Source organism: Triturus cristatus, chromosome 1_2 (assembly GCF_964204655.1).
Source record: "Triturus cristatus chromosome 1_2, aTriCri1.1, whole genome shotgun sequence".
In the NCBI taxonomy this organism is placed as follows: Eukaryota; Metazoa; Chordata; class Amphibia; order Caudata; family Salamandridae; genus Triturus; species Triturus cristatus.
The window spans coordinates 982,687,872-982,705,365 of NC_140580.1; the positions used below are offsets into that span (position 1 = coordinate 982,687,872).

Sequence of the window (17,494 nt, forward strand, 5' to 3'; positions counted from 1 at the left end):
CAGCACGCCAAACGCTGCTCTGGTTTCAGTTTCCTGTTTTGCTTTCCCCAATCCCTTTGTTCCCGCCCCCTCCCGTTGTCCGCGTTTTCCATCCTCCCCCTCCCATTGTCCGTGCCTTTTCCCTCTCCCCCTGCTGTCCGTGCCTTCTCCCTCTACCCCCCCTGCTGTCGCTGCCTTCTCCCTCCCCCTCCTGCAAATGCCAGTGAACCACTCCACCCCGCCTCATGCTAGCCATTGCTTCTTACTGCTGAGGTACCACGCGAACACCAGAGGCATGGCAGACGAGTACCGGTGCATGGAGGGACTGCGGGGCTGAGCAAGTCCTTCCACTAGCCGGGAGGTGGCAGCGCACCAGCTGCAGAAACAAAGGCTGTGGCCTGAGATGCTTAGAAAGATTTTTTTTTTTTAACTATTCTAAGATGGTTGCCTGTGTCAGTTCTCTATTTACTGTCTGCATGGCACTGGCATGCAGCAGACTGATGTTGGTGGCCTAAGCACCAATAGAAGTGGCTTATAGGACTTACCGGTCTTCATTCCATTTCCTTGTTGGCATGACTCATATTTTCTTCTCAAATCTCCTCTGCATTTGAACCTACTCAATTTTGGTACTCAAAGCTTGCTTATATAGCATGGTATTATGTATAACATTCTCCTTAAATGTTCCACAGAATAGACAATTTTGCAATCACCCCTCCATTTTATGTTAATGTTTCCCAGTAGAAGAGAAATTGTAAGCAAATCAGGACTACTGGGTTGGCCGTGCTGCTATGTGACCAGCATTTGTGTGGCGCACTTACACCGTTTTCATGGTCTCTAAGTGGTTTCCAAGTCTGAGTGTTTTTATGGGTCTGGGACTGTGGTTGACTTCAATTTGGTCTCTAGAGGTTGGTAGTCATTGTGTGTGGTTGGCAAAAAGAAATATCTAGATTGGTGAATTGCTGAGCATCCTAATCAGCCACACTCCACTACCCACAAAGTACATGAGTAGTTGTGTGATAGTCACTTTCACGCCGAGCTATAAAGTCTATTGTGGAAATAGGAAAACGTTGGCCAGCCATCTTGAAAGTTTACTACTACTAACTTTACTGCTACTAACTTGATACAAAATCCTAAACTTACTACTTTTGGTATTCACAGAAGGCATTTAGTAGTAGTAAAGTTAGTAGGACTAACTTTACTACTAAATGCCTTCTGTGAATACCAAAAGTACTAAGTTTAGGATTTTGTCTCAGATTAGTTCTGTAAATCGGCCCCTCAGTGTCTGCAAAACACAACTGCCTCGGTGGTTACCCCTATCCCCATGTTCTGTTGACGGTCACCTGCTCTTTGCCAGCAAAAAAAGCTTCCCATTTAATTCAGGGTAATGTTTAAGTTACTACCAGGGACAACTGAACCTTTATAGATGGAGCACAACGGGATCTGCCATAGCCTTCCCTCTTTAGTGACCCGCACCTGCCTGGTGGAGATCTCTGCTCTGAAGGCAGCTGCTGAGTCTCTTCACAGCACTGCAGATTTGTTGAGTTAAGCATGTTTCAAGCTCCCATTCATCAAACGTGTATTTATTGAGAAACTAAACTCCCAAAGCAGGAGTTTGTTTTCTCAATGCAAAAAATAAGTGTCCTCAATGTGACTGGAGTGGCGGACACCAGCAAGAAAAATGAGTGATAGTTTCCCCTGCCCAACAGGTCTCGATGATTGTCAGTCTGAAGCTCCAATCTGACACCTACTGCACAATGCATTAACGTAATCACATAGAACATCAGGGGGATGCACACCCCCTCTAGACGGTATTAGATATACTCTTACCTGTGCCGCCATAATGCTAACATAGTGTTCCTCCACGAGACGCACATCACTCAGGCAGAGTCTGCATGCTTTCTGAGGTCCTGAAGAGGCCAGGTATTCTCAACCGACTATCCATCCTATGCCAGGGGAGTCATAATTTGGGTTAGAGCGGGGACTACCTTTGTGGTCATGGACTTGGCTTTCGATCCGCAAAGCTGTTACCTCTTTGTGAAGGGCATGCTAGAGGTTATTGCCTGCTGCTAGAAATGGTATACACCCCGAACTCAGAACAACCTGCTTTTCTTGACAGATTCTCTGGTGTGCTGGCCCAATGCAGGGGCATTCCCTAGCTGTTAGGTGGAGATTTCAAAAGTGTTTTGAACATGATGCTGGACAAGTCCTACCCCCACTTCCCCGGTCTCCCACACACTCCAATGCCAAACACCTGAGCAATTGGCTCCGTCTTTGTGTAGACATATGGCATCAGTGGAACGCGAGAGTCAGGGTTTACTCCTTTTACTCCCACCCACATGACCTACATGTGCAACCTTCAAAGCATAGTCTGTTCCACGAACTAGGCACATTTTGGCACACACTGACTATCTGTGGAGAAGGCATATGGACCACAGCCCCCAATGCACCCAGGTCTGCTGCAACGACGAGGCTCCTTTATAGATACATGGTGCCTCCGCCTTGAGGCATCGGAGAAGGTGCCTAGAATTCTTTGATGCAAATGCCAGCACTGTGTCGTACCACCTTGTGGAATGGGATGCATTTAAAGTTACCACCAGAGGACACTGCATGAGCGTGATGACTGGCACGAGAAAGCAACTGGATTAGAATATTACGAGAGCATTAAAGGGTCTCCTCCGACTCGAGAAATTGGCTTTTTGCTCGTCAGAGTGCAGGCAACAACTCACTGTGCCAGAAACACACAGCTCTATTGGAGTGGCTACATTGTCTTAATTACGCTACGCACTCCGAAGGGACCACCTTGGAGGTGGACAACTCTGGCGCTCTTCTCGCATGGTTAAATAAACAGGACAGCCTGCAACACCCTATTTTGTCCACTCCGGTCACAGAATTGCCTTCACAGCATGATATTCACATGGCTTTCACACAATACTATGCTCACATCGATAAACTGGTGGTGGAGATTGCTGACTCGGCAGTTGAGGCTTTGTCGGACATGTACCTTCCATGGGTCCCGCCCGACCTGGCACTAGAACTCAATGAAGCAATCACCCCTTTTGAGATTTGCAGGGCCATCCAGTCACTGGCACCAGGAAAATCTCAAGGCCTAGACGGAATCCCTCAGGAGTTTTATAAAACATATGCTACATTGCTGATTCCCCACCAGAAAAATTTGTATGATGAGGCACTCTCGCACTCCTGCCCCCTCCCCAGTCACTTTGGAAAGCCTTGATTGTTCCCATCCCCAAACCAGGGCATGACTCATCTAACCTCAGTTCCTATAGAACCCTGGCGATGCTCAATCCGCACACTAAAATTCTTGGAAAGATCCTAGCGGACAGATTAGCACCAGTGATCCCATGATTAGTGCACAAAGACCAGAATGGCTTCAAGCTGTGTCGCAGCACCTCTGAAACTCTGCCACCTCTTCCGAGTTCTGGAACAGGCACCAGGCCACTGGCCATGATCTGGCAGTTTGGTACTGGACCTGGAGAAAGACTTTAACTGGGGTGGGGCTACCTTTAAGCTGTGTTGCCCAAGTGTGGTGTGGGTCCCCGCATCCTTGGGCTTATCAAATTCCTAAACACTGCATTCCTATTCACTGAGTCTAGACTGGAAGGTACATCTCCGATATGCATAAGCCGAGGCACCGGCCAAGGCTGCCCCATCTCCCCTCTTTTCTCTCTGGCCATGGAGCCCCTAGTGTATACACTGACAGAACAGGGTCGGGATTGGGGATTCTGCTAGGAGACAGCATGCACACTGTCTCACTTTACACCGATGGCATGCTTCTCTATGTGTGGAGCATCTCAGAACTCTTGCCTGTAAAAGCACCTGCTTACCTCCTTTGCTGATGTCTCAGGTATGTGAGTCAACTTGGGCAAGAGTTTCCTCTTCCCACTGTCCACAGCGGCGGCTGACCATGCCCTCCGGCTGGGCGAGGAATTGGAGCTATGGCAGCCGGCCATGACTTGTTACCTAGGTGTCCGGATCTATCATGATGCAGCAGCACTGGAGGATGGCAACATATACCAGATACTTTTATCCTTCCATGGGCAAATAGCATTCTGGAAGACCCTTCCGCTGTCAGTGGCAGGGTGCATTGCTCTGTCCAAAATGGCGATACTCCTGCAGTTGCTATGCTGCTTTGTCAACATCCCAATATACCTGCAGAAATCCCTCTTTGTCACACTTAAGCGTATGCTTGCTGACTTTATCTGGCATGGTAATTGCTGCGGAGATGTGCTGATGAAATTGTATCTGCCGATCGACAGGGGCCGGCTAGGGGCTTCCAACTTCGAGCACTACTACCTTGCTGCTTTATTGTATTGGGTGGCATGGTGGTATGCCAAATGCAACATGGCAACACTGACATCCCCCTGTGGACTTTGGAGCACCTGCTGCACCTCTTTCACTCACTTGCTTGAGCACCCATTCCACCTATGTGTCTAATGTCCATCTCACTGTGATGTTTACTAGGCCTGGGCGTAGTTCGTGGAGTTTTGCTACATGGAACTTTGCGAAGTTCCAAAAAAACTCAGCGAAGTTCCGCGAGTGGCAGAGTGCAGTGCGAACTGCAGTTTGTGGAGGTATTCCTGCAGCTCAGGTAGAAATTCTACACGAGCAGCAGCTCGCGAGCTTACAGTTTGCGAACTTACCATTCGCGAGCGGGGAAAAAACTCCTTTCGCACATCGCGAAGCTGAGTTTTCTGCACTCTGTGAGCTCCACAGAGTGCAGAAAACTTCGCAAACTCCACGAACGAAGCAAAGTTCACCGCCCAGGCCTAATGTTTTCGCCTTTGCCTTTATCTCACCAACACATTGGTGCTGTATACCCAATTACCGCAGCTACTCTGCACACCCAGAGGTTGCAAACACGTCACGACAACGGCTATGGTATAGTTCCCGTTAATCTAAAAATAGCAGCAGTACAACCGGTTTTACAAATATCCATTTAAGAAGACAGAGACTTGGCAATTTTGAGGTCTCTCTCATATTGTCTACCCAGCAAAAGTACTTGCTACCTTTTGCAACCTCCGAGTTGGAATTTTTTGTGGAAGCATCATAACTACTAAGTGATTTTGAGGCAGGAGTTGGACCTGGAATGGGGAATGGAGTGGGTATTTAAGTGGTGGATAACTTAAGAATGAGAGCATATGGCTGTGGTGCCAGATATCGGAGTTTAACTATTAGTCGTGTTTGAGATCAGTTTCTCATCTAAAATTCATCAGTCCCCCCTTTCAAGGATTTGCTCTTAGATGGATTGAATCCTTCTTAGGCTAAACAAGGCAATGAGTGCACAAGGAATCTTGAAGTATGAGCCTAAACCGGTTTGCCGGAGTTCCTCAGGACTGTTGTCCTCTTTTCTCTTTTTAATCTGTATTTCCACCCACTAGTCCAGCTTGTACCTCACTTTCAGCTGATATTTTACATGTATGCAGGTAAAACTCAGATCACTCTCAACCTAAAAACAAACCATAAGGATTCAGTGGTTGTGGCTTCGCACAAATCCAGCCCAGCGGTGACCCAGCAGTCCATTGGTGGACAGAATGTTGGATCAAAGGTTTCTAATGATGAAGCCAGCGGAGGTTCTGCTATCTGAAACCCATTGCCCCCCCACCCCCCAACTCCAAATGAGTAGGAACAACAACATTTGTGCTTCGGAAGCTCCACCAATTTATGCCAGAACTCCTGCTATGCCAAACTATATTAAACCCCCTAAATCCCCACTTAATCCCCTAATCCTTTATACTTATGTACCCTACTGAAATTTAGACAATGGTCCGCTCAAAACATTTACAGAGGGTCTGTGATAGCATGAACTAGATCCACAGATAAAGGGACAATAAAATGTTTTGTAGAGTAATAAGCATAAGTAGCGGCAAAGAACTGAACATCGCTATATAGATAGTTACAGTCTGAAGTAAACATCACACTGTTTATAAATGTTCTTGAGTGTTGAAGTAATGATTAAAGGCAACCTTTGAAATAGAGTCCAAAGGAGAGCAAACGCTGGTAGGAAAGAATCTACTGAGAGAAAGTATTCAACTGATGTAGGGTATGAATTATTTTGAGGAGAGAGAAGACGCTTGCATACCTTGATCAGTTATAGTTTAGGGTTTGAGTTTTTTTTAAAGTTCATTTTTGGGGCGTTTGCGTCACTTTTATATATATTTGTAGTTTTCACACTTTGGCTTTGCGAAAAATGAAGTTGCATCTACTAAATGTCTACACTTTTAACACATAAAGCTGCACTCACTCTTGGATGTCTGATGGGTTTCAGTGATTGTATCCGTCTTATACACCACAGGACAGTATGATAAAAAACTTTAGCATTGTTGTACATGCAAATGTATACACCTACAGCCATTTGATCTTCATGAGGCTATTTCATCACATTTTTATAAATCCCCTTGTGCATAACCTTTACAGCTATTGGCCTGATGGCTGTGATTGACAGCATGGAGAACCATTCAAATGAAGACCTAAATGCCATCCTTCTTTGGGTTTAAAAATAAACACAAATAGGGAAACAAATTGTTTTTCATGTGACTTATTTGTCAAAATAAGCAAAAACGGAAAGTTAAGGGTCCTTATTATAATGAGTAATGTGGGTGAAAGAAGGAACCTGAAGCGAGGCTTCCAGATCTACATATGCATGTCATTGTCCTGGATTACAATGGCTCACTTTATTTTGATACCTTACACACCATTTGTACCCTTTTTATTGGCACGCATGTCCAGTGGGCTCATTAGGCGACGCCTCCCTGAGCAGAATGCCATAGGTGACTGCCCGTGTGCTGTATGTATAGCAGTAAAACACTCCTTTCCCACGTGGTAATTGGGCTGAGTTTTATAGCGCAAACTAGCCCCAAAGATATCGGGCATCACAGGTCTTTAGATGAGCACCAGTTGCATTACAGACAGTTTTTTGGGCGTGCGGAGAATTAGTGATTTGCCCAGAATCACAGGATGTTGAGCGTCGTTGCCGAGACTCGAACCCGGTTTCCCAGCTTCGAGGTCGACCACTCTAACCCTAAGGCCACATCCTCCCCCCTGACTTACAATTCCAACTTTTGGACCTCTCTGGGTGACAATCAGAGTCAGACTGCCTTATAGATCAGTCTGGCAGTAGCAGAAGGCTGGTCTGACAGGTTACTTTGTGGGTCGGTCTTTTGACAGTTTGTGAATCTCTTTTACGTCCTGCTGGGCTGGGGTTTACTGTTGATTTACCTGACCTGCACCACAAACATAGCCTGCAGTAACCACAAATGCATGCGGTCTCCCAAACCCAATTCTCAAACGTGGGACACTTTTTTGCAGCTATGTAATTTGCTAATGGGGCGTGGGCCTGTTTTCTGCCCCAGTCCAACCCCGGTGTTATAGTTTGGTTTCTCATGTTCAAACGGTGCCCCGACTCGGAAGGTGCACAGTTTGCCCGCACGATTTGCGCCAGGGTTTCCTGGCGAAAGGCGTGTGGACCAACACCCAAGGAGTGCCAACTACCATGCCACTGAAACCCACGGTTCATGCATGAAGTCCCATTTCAGCCTAAAGTTGGATTCGAACCCTGGAATGAGAGGCCACATTGTGTGGTGGAGATGAGATCACAGGATGCAAGAGAGCTGTGAAGGTGGATTTTCATTTACTACTCACAAGTTTTTCATAAATGTTGTGCCATGTATGTATTTATTATTCTTTTACTAAATTGTACTCATTTATGTCATGGCTATAGAGTGCTCTCGGAAAATATCACTAGGTCTACGCACTTCATCATGCTACCACTGTAAACCAGTTGTACATATAATGCTTATTGTATTGTAGGCCTCGTCACGGGATCCAACCTACTCCGCACTAAACCCAACCAAGCGCCGATCTTAATTACACCCCAGTGTGATACTCTCAGATATTTCCGATCATCAGCTGCACCCCTCAAAACTTACAAATGTCTGCAAGATGGAGGGGAGTTACTCAGAGTGCAGAGTCCGATACTGTGCTCCGCCCTGAAACCAAGCCTGAGATTGGAACCAAACTATGGCCAAAGATTCTGATTCTGTGTTTCTGATCACAAAACCATTACTGGCCATGTATAAACCCCATTTTAGGAGTTGGCAATGTTTTACCACTCCTAAAATGGGTTTGGGAATGGATACGGAATCGATATTTGGAAGGGGCGTGCTGTGGGCGTCCTTTCCAAACACTGGATTGGTTGTCCTATGTATCAGTGTTTTGCAACAGGAATTCCCGTTGCAAACCATTAAAAGGTAGAGGTCGGTGAGGCACTAAAACCTCTAGCCACATGCCTGGCTCGGACTCAGCTCCAGTTCCTCTTGGAACATCGAGCCAAAAAAGGGCTTTGCTTTCGTAGGAGGTGACGTGGCCTCAGGCCTACGGCTGCTGACCATGTACCATGGAGGGAATCATGACCTAAGAGCCGCATTTTGTAAATCCTGGCAACTCTCACTGTACTGAAAAAATATATGTTTCGCAGCCTGTGTCTCTTGTGAATAGCCCGTAAGTCCTTACACAAGGTGCTGCCTGTCACCTGCACACTAATCTCATCCTCCAAGAATTACAGAAAAAGCATTATTAGCCTTTGATGTCAGAAAGAGATACTCATCTGGTGGCTGAATTGAACAGAGTGAAAATGGAAACTCTGGGATCACCCCAGCTTACCTGCTTGAACAAATTCCATGAGTATTGTCACCGTGGAGCAAGAATGTTTCTCAATGCAGGTTAAAAAACTCATTTTTTATAAATATTTCTCCAATAATTTGATTTACTAAGGTGAAAAGCTTCCATGTGTTAAAAAACCCACAAACACTTTCTTGAATTTTAAGGACACCGTGTCATATTGAACATATTCTAACCTGGTGTTTGTTGCATAATTTACATGCCAGATATTTTCAGGGCTCAGCAGGTGGGCGCCAAGAAAGATTGTCCCACTGGGCGCCACCAACGCTAGAGCAGGCCCTGCTGTTGGGTGTACAAAGCAGGACACAGCTACCCAAGTAATGCGTCTGCCACTGGGAAAAGAGCCACGTGCCAGGCCTGGCTACACTACCCAGTGCATTCCTCTTTTTTTTTACATATTTTTATTGATTTTATGCAACAGACATACATATAATGCAGGGTTGCGTATCGACAATCTATATGTACATTGTATGACACTTGATTTCGCATTAATTACACAGCAGGTTGTTACATCGATTTTATGAATTCTTATACAGGTCATAAGTAACATTACGTTGTTGTTTAGGTACAATAACTGAGTAGCATGTTTTCGGAGCATTGTGCGTCTCTATCGCACAAGTAACTCTGTGCTAAGCACAGCCATCGTATGTCATACAAAGTTGCAGTCATATCTACATGTTTCACAACTGCACTAACGAACTCCCTTCCTCTTTCAACTTTAAGGAAGGAATATCAAAGGATGTGTTAGTATTAATCGCATTTATTATTATTTGCATTCATTTGTTTTTGTTGCAGTTGTATGCACCTTGTACAAGGACTAGGGTCGTTAAAAACACGGCTTTTATAACAAAAAAATTATATTAAAACGTTTAAGTCAAAGCTCATGGACCAAGCACAGAACACAGAATAGGGGGGTATAATTATAATTGGAGTGTACAGCCTGAGAATAATAAAGCATTACGATATGTAGATGGTGAATATGCCCTATGTGCACCAGAGGGACAAACAAATATAAGTAATTGATACGAAGATAATTTGATGGTTTATCAAACTATTCAGGCAAATAGTAAAACGGTAAATAGAGATGGGTGAAATACTCCAACATCCTACATTTACTTTTGATGGGTTAACTTCCAACTTTATACTGTCTGTTATACCTTTAGTAACTTTTTAAACAATAGATGCGTCTTTATTCTGAACTCCTAAATAACGTATTGCTTTTAGAATGATTTTCTTTGTACCGAAAGTGTAGGCGGTTTGAACAATTGTTTGCTTAAAACATTTTTCTTCTTTGTTTTAGGTGAAAAAAAATAATTACTATTTTTTTATGACGACTTCTTGGAAAACACGTATATGCACATCTCTAGCAGCCTCTGCTTTGAGAATTATTTATGACTGTAAACAGGGGCACAAAGATGTATTTACAGTTTTATGAACGAAAACTATATTTTCTGTCCCATTTCTAACACCACAGAAGGGATGCCGAAGTACCCCTCTGCTGCTCTTTTAAGTGAGGCGCGGCAGTGCATTAAGCTATGGTTGCCAAATCTTTAAAATGCCGATAGAGTGGACTTGGGGGGTCACTCCCGAGGAATGTTTGTTTTATCTCATGCTGTTGGCTATTTGGCGTGTCAATCCTCCTCTGATGGTGTGCTGCTTTCACTGCACGAGGCGCTGTTTTACTTCCCAAAGTACTCTGAATCATGACAAATTAAACGATTTATCTCGCCTAACAGAATTGTTCTTTGTCAAGGCTTTTGTTTATTTTATTAAAAATTATTTCGTCAAGAACTAAAACGCAAGCCACATTTATTGGCTAATATAATGCTTGAGTTTAAGAACGGAGGCAGCTTCCGTCGCATCTGAAATTGACTTGGCGCATGCCAGTGATCCAATATCGATCTCTCTCGGCCCAGTCAACGAGAAATAGGGCTGGGGCAGAATCAGCCGCATGCGAAACTGCTCCTACGTCCTACCCGACCAAAGGAACCCCATCGAAGAGTTAACCTTTAAACAATGGCTAGTAGAAAAATCTAATCAGAATTACAGGCCTGGTGGACAGTTGACAGATTTTCCTGGAGGTCAATAGCTCATCCGGAAATCTAGGTGGTGCAATGCGCCTACAAAGTTCCTACCTATGGGACGGTAATCTACAAGGCCTTGTGTGCTTTTTAATGGCGTTCAGACTTCTGCCGTTTCTAAGCTCTGCAAATAGCAGGTGTTACTGTTATCCAGTTTAATGGCGCTAATCAGTTTACCGACCGAAGAAGGATGAAAGTAGATTCTGAATTAGTCTGCAGATCACCGCCTTTCACAGCGGTTATTTAAAAGGATCGGCTCGGGTGCGGAGATTCGCTCACGCCAAGCCCCTGCCAGTGCCAAAGAAACCCATCTACATAGTAAATACATTAACGCTAATAGAGACTTAAAGGCACACCACTCTTGCTTGCCTCGCACGTGCTTGAGGGGGGCGGCCGCAGTGAACACAAGTTCTCCGCACAGGGGTACGCGCCGGGGGAGGGTCTCCCGCTCACCTTGGAAAGGTCGAAGTTCTCCTGGGTCTGGACCTCTGGCAGGGCCTGGATGGGGTTCGCGCTGCCAGGCCTCAGCCCGACGGCCGCCAGATACAGGATCCAGTGAATGGCCATGTCTTCTCAAGCACTGATGCTCGTCAGCCAGGAAATGACGGTGGTGGTCGGTGATGTCTGTCTGCAGCGCCTCTCTACCTCAACTGGAGCACAGGGGGAGTCAGGTGAGAACCCTGCCTCGCGTCACCGCCCCTGCGTGATAGCCCAGGCTCGTTGGCCAATCCCACGGAGGCAGCCCCATTGATCTGTTCTCCCATTAACTACCTGAACCCAGCTGAGCATGTTTGGGGAGGGGAAGACGAGGGAGGCATCAAAGCCAACCCAACCCTGGGGGTATTTTACGAGATACTGACACAAAGTTGAGTTTCATGACCCGAGTCCGTCCGTGTGACATTTTGTATTGTGATTTTAATATATTACCTTTGGCGTTTATCTGCACCCGAGGTTGGAAGATACAGGTTTCAGCAGCTTGCAAATGAGTAGGCAACGTTCAACTCCTCTTGGCAGACCGCAAATTCTCAGTAATGTGTTTGTAAAATAAATTAATCTGTATTTGATGTCTGCATTACATGTTTACGTTACAGTGCTATGTAACGTAGTTTCTGATTTGTTTCTTCATTTATTTGACATCAAGTTTCATTATTTTCTGTGATGCACTCCACTCCACCCCACTCCAATCTACCCAACCCCCTCTACCCCTATCCAAACTACCCACTTCAGTCTACTCCATTCTAATCTACCCCAATATACTCCACTCCACCGCAATGTACCCCACTTAACTCCAATCTATCCCACTCCACTCCAGTCTAACACACTCTATCCCCCTCCAATCCACCCTACCCCACCCCACTCTACTGCAATCAACCTCACTCCAATCTACCCCAGTGTAACCCACTCAACTCTACTCCAATCAGTCCCACTCCTCTCTACTCCAATCTACCTCACTCCGAGAAGCAACACATTGGATCGGATCGCCATCCTGCTGTGTATTCCAAGAGTTGGGTGCCTATCCCGTGGTGTGGTTTGCCAGGCAGCTGCTGGGACCTCAGGAGATGGAGGGGGTAGATGTGGAAGGACAGAGCGCTGACACCAGCTGCAAAAAGAACCACTAGGCGTTCCTTGCCACAGAGGTCCTTTGTGCTGCCCAGAGGACTGGAGAAGGCGCACATCTTGGGGCCGTATGGTCCAAGAAGAAAGGTGGCAACTGGAGGCACAGATGAGTGAGGGTGAATCTTGGCTCGGTGTGACAGAGGAAAGCTGAAGCTGGGCGGCCTCAGGAGGTGAGGACAAAGTGCCTTGGAGGGGGAAAATCCCGACACAGCAGGCCGACCCGAGCAACGGGCCGAGGCAGGAGCTGCGACCATGTGGCCGAGGCCAGGGGGCTGGCAGCTTCATGTGGACAGGCAGGCCAGCACACACACCACATCAGTAAAGACTAGCTCTGGACAGCTATCGGGCCCCTCCCCTGGAGCAATTTTCAACCGGCATGCAGAGCATCTGTGCTACTGGAGGACCCGGCAATTTCTCTGAGGTGCAACTTACCCCCCACCTCTAGCCTGAGGAACTGAGAACAGGGGAAATGGGGAGCAGCCTTCTTTGCCCTCCCTCAAGGAACTGTGGTGCTGTTGGTCCGCAAAAGAGAGTAGCGTTGGGGGCAAGATGCGGAGGTACCCAGAATAGGTGCCAGACTGCACTGACTGATGGCCCGAAATTACCTCTGAGCACCGCTGGCCCCCTCGGGGACAAAATGGGGTGTGCTTCCTGGCCATGAGAATCCCTGGGGGTTGACCCTGGGGGTCCAGCCACGAAGAGGCAGGAGCATGATCTGGACAGGGCAGGAGGCTCTGGTGGGGATGCAACACAAACTCTGTAGAGCCATCTCGACCTAAGCAGCCATAACCAAATGATCCCCCAGGAATTACCATACCTGCAAAGACTGTCCTTTACACTGTATCCACAGAGGAGCCTGGCAACCTGCCTTCACGGGAAAAGAAAAACAAGTACCACCGATGGGCCAATGATGCATAGATAGATTCACGAAGCCCACATGGGGCCCCGTAGATGATCTGCCTGATCACCAATGCTACCCTGATTCGGTGGTCACACCACGGTTGTATGATGGAACCATGAATGTAACTACCACACATGCCTTTACAACGCCGTCAGTACAACACATACATCATTACCATGCATTCACTTACAGTGAACATTTTTCAGGCGTTAAGCCTCTCTATTTTTGATTAAACTCCTGACGCTGATCTGGCTGCAGTCCTTGTTCATTCATGATGTAACTCTCCGGGAGGTCGTGCTCAATGGGGCACCTTTTGTGTGGATATGAGTGGCTTTGTCCCGCCGGGAGCACGGACCCGCCGCACAGCAGCGGATCTGCGGTGCACAAGACGGAGGCGCCATAAGCAGAACGGAGGGCTCAAGATCGAGTAACTTTTAAGGTTAGCGGCTCAGTTTCTAGAACTTTGAATCAGCCCACTGTGGTTTTAATATGGAATGACATGGGACATTGCGACACCCACTCGGGTTACAATTGATGGAGAACTACAGATTCCACAAAGCCTTGCGGCAGAAGCCCACCTGGGTGTTGAGACCTCCCCACAGGGACGGTAACTTCACTATTTAAATCAAGTAATGGTTCTTCAGTTGTTTGCGGTGATCCTGATAAGATGGCATGTGATCAAGGACTTACGTTTGAAACGTGTTAAGCCTCTCTATTTTTGATTAAAGTCCTGATGCTAATCTGGCTGCAGTCCTCGTTCATTCATGAGGTAACTCTCCGGGACGTCGTGCTCAGTGGGGCAACCTTTTGTGTGTGTGTGTGTGTATATATATATATATATATTCACTTAAAAAACCATAGGTTTCACACATGTTATAGTTAGCTGGACATTTCACTCGTAAAAAACCATTGAAATTCCCCCGTTATAGTTAGTTCAGATAACTATAACTCGCGTGCCCGCAATCCACTGCTGATGACGTCACATATTACATCACTCATGACATGGTCAGTGGTATCACTCATGACATCACTGATGACATCATCCTTGTGATAGAGTGGCGGTCGCGCGAGTTATAGTTATCTGAACTAACTATAACGGGGGAATTTCAATGTTTTTTTACGAGTGAAATGTCCAGCTAACTATAACATGTGTGAAACCTATGGTTTTTTAAGTGAATTTGCAAGGTTTTTTAAATGCTAATTCCTAACTATAACGTGTGTGAAACCTATGGTTTTTTAAGTGAATTTGTAAGGTTTTTTAAATGCTAAGTTATGTATGTTTTATTATATTTTGTATATATTTATTTTACAATAAGCTACCTATGTATATAGTTATAGATTGACTGTATCCTGTAATATGGAATGGCTCGTTTAAAATGTTTTTTTTTTTTAAGGTTTTTCACCGTGCATGCACGGTGCGCGCACGATGCGCGCACCCCGCGATTTTTTGAAAAAAACGTTTTTTTCACCCTTCGGGGTCCTTCATGGACCCCCTGACAAAGGCTAGGGGGTCATGAACTCTCTACCCTGCCCCCTTTTCACGTTCTCCACCTTTCTTTTTCACTGTCACTCACAAAACACACAAAATGGTGGCCGACGCTTCCTGATTTCGACCGATTCGAATGTTGACTGACATGTAACCACTAATCAGAATTACGCTCGCGCACGTTATGGTGCGCGCACCGAGCGTGCACGGTGCGCGCTTATAGATATTTATGTACTTTTAACTGCAATTTTCTCAGGAACTACTGAACAGATTGACACCATATATGCAAAATGCACATGCCTGACCTGAGGACTACCTCTTTGCCAAATTTCAAGTAATTCTGTTCAGCCGTTCGGGCTGTACCTTCGAATAAAGGTCCTATGGGAAAATGCATGGGGAAAACGCGTTTTGGGACCCCCTTTTTTCTCAGCCCCCGCTTGACGAATCACCCAAAGACTTTCAGGGTAGGAGCTGAGCGGAGCGCCCCATTAGTTTTGAAAATTTCGCGAGGATTCGTCAACCGGCGCCAAAGTTATTCAAAATAGAATTTTCAGATTTCCTATGGAAACACGGTCCTAACTATAACTATCTACTGGCGACCGCCAGTAGATACAATATATATATATATATATATAATCCTCTTGCCACCCAAAGACTGATAGACACCTAAACCCTATAAATCCCTTACCATCCACCAACCCAAATCCACCCTAAAATCCCTTTACCACCCCTAAACCCATACCCATCCTAAAAACCCCTTACCACCCAATAACCCACACCCACCCTAAAAACCCCTTACCACTCAAAAACCATACCCACCCTAAATCCTCCTTACCATCCAACAACCCATAACCACCCTAAAAAAAATTAAGCACCCAAAAACCCATGGCCGACCTAAACCCTAAACATGCCCATACCACCCCAAAATACATACCCACTGTAAACCCCTAATATTACCCTTTCCACCCAAAAACCCACACCCACTCTAAACACTAAAAACCCCTTACCACCCAAAATCCCATACCTACCCTAAACCCTAAATATGCCCTTACGACCGAAAAACACATACCCACCCTAAAAATACCTTTGCCACCCAAAAACTGATACCCACTCTAAACCCTAAGGTTGCCTTTGCTACCCAAAAACCCATACATACCATAAACACTAAAAAACCCTTACCATCTAAAAACCTATACTCCCCCTAAAAATACCATTACCACCCATAAACCTATACCCACCCTAAACCCTAAAAATGCCCTCGCCCCCTAAAAACCAATACCAACCCTAAACCCTAAAAACCCCATACCTACCGAAAACCATGACCATACTAAACCTTAATATATATATATATATAAATATATTAAAAAAATAATAAAAAAAAAAAAATATATATATATATATTCACAGAAAAAAACATAGGTTTCAGGCATGTTATAGTTAGGAATTAGCATTTAAAAAACCTCAGAAATTCACTGAAAAAACCATAGGTTTCAGGGGTGTTATAGTTAGCTGGACTTTTCACTTGTACAAAACCATTGAAATTCCCCCGTTATAGTTAGTTCAGCTAACTATAACTCACGCGCCCGCAATGCACTGCTGATGACGTTACATATTACATCACTCATGACATGGTTAGTGACATCACTCATGACATCACTGATGACATCACTGATGACATCATCCAGTGAATGTCTGTTTTTCTGAAAATTAAATATGTTTTATATATGTATATCTCAAGGTCGATGGAAGAATAAATGGGTATATAAGTGTCTAAATGGATGATTTGTTTTTGAAAAATTGATTGTGTAACTGACTGATTAAGTGTATCATAGTGAATACATAGCTTAGTGAGTAATGTTTAAATATGTAAATATCTGTATCAGTCTCTCACTTTGTGTATAAGTGGCTGCATGGGTTGGTGAGTAGCTACATGGGTGTCTATATAGGTTATTAGTTGGTTTTTTGAGTATCAGTCTGAGTGTCTGCATGGTTCGGTGGGGGGTATTACGTAGTGCATAGGTGCATGAATGAGTGACTCACTGTTTGTATGTGTTGAAGACAGCATGTGTGCAGGACTGTATGGTTGGATGAGTGTGTGTATGGGTGTGTTAGTGAGTGAATGACTGTCTCAATAGTGTCTTTATGAGTAACTACATATGTTTTAAACTAGTATATGTGACTATTCGTGTATATAAGTGAGTATATGTGAGAGTGAGAGATTGAAAGAGTTCCTGTATGAATAAGTATGTGTGTCTATAAGTGATTGTTTAAAAGACTAAGTATGTGTAAGTTTCCGTAGAAGTAAGTGTGGTGGTGTGTGTATAACTGTATATGCAAGTAAATGTATGTTTGATTCTTTATTAGCATGAGTGACTATGTGTGTGAGTAACTCTATGGATGAGTGGCATTGTGTAACAGGATGTATAGGTGTATGAGTACATATGATGAGTGAGTACATGTATGAGTGACTGTATAGGACTGTTGGTGAATGAGTGGATGTGTATGTGGATCTTAGAATTACTGAAGAGGTTGTTGTAACTGGTATTGGTATGTCCATTGTTTTGAAAATTTTAGTCTCCATTTTTGAATGTGTGTATCAAAGGTTATATTAGGGTGAGAGGAGGTCTGCCACTCTATCACACGGATGATGTCATCAGTGATGTCATCAGTGATGTCATTTGAGATGTCATCAGTGATGTCATGAGTGATGTCACTGACCATGTCATGAGTGACGTC

At 45.0% G+C, this 17,494-nt stretch overlaps 1 protein-coding gene across 1 annotated transcript in view; it reads right to left on the reverse strand.

Moving 5' to 3' along the window:
• The window catches only part of LOC146868508 (protein AMBP-like), a 60,797-nt gene extending 49,395 nt beyond the window's left edge, over positions 1 to 11,402 (reverse strand). Inside the window, exon 1 of the mRNA XM_085610841.1 lies at positions 11,208 to 11,402. Coding sequence (XP_085466967.1) covers positions 11,208 to 11,321 — 114 coding nt within the window. The 5' untranslated portion in view covers positions 11,322 to 11,402. The remainder of the gene's footprint in view (positions 1 to 11,207) is intronic.
• Between the last annotated feature and the right edge of the window lie 6,092 nt (positions 11,403 to 17,494).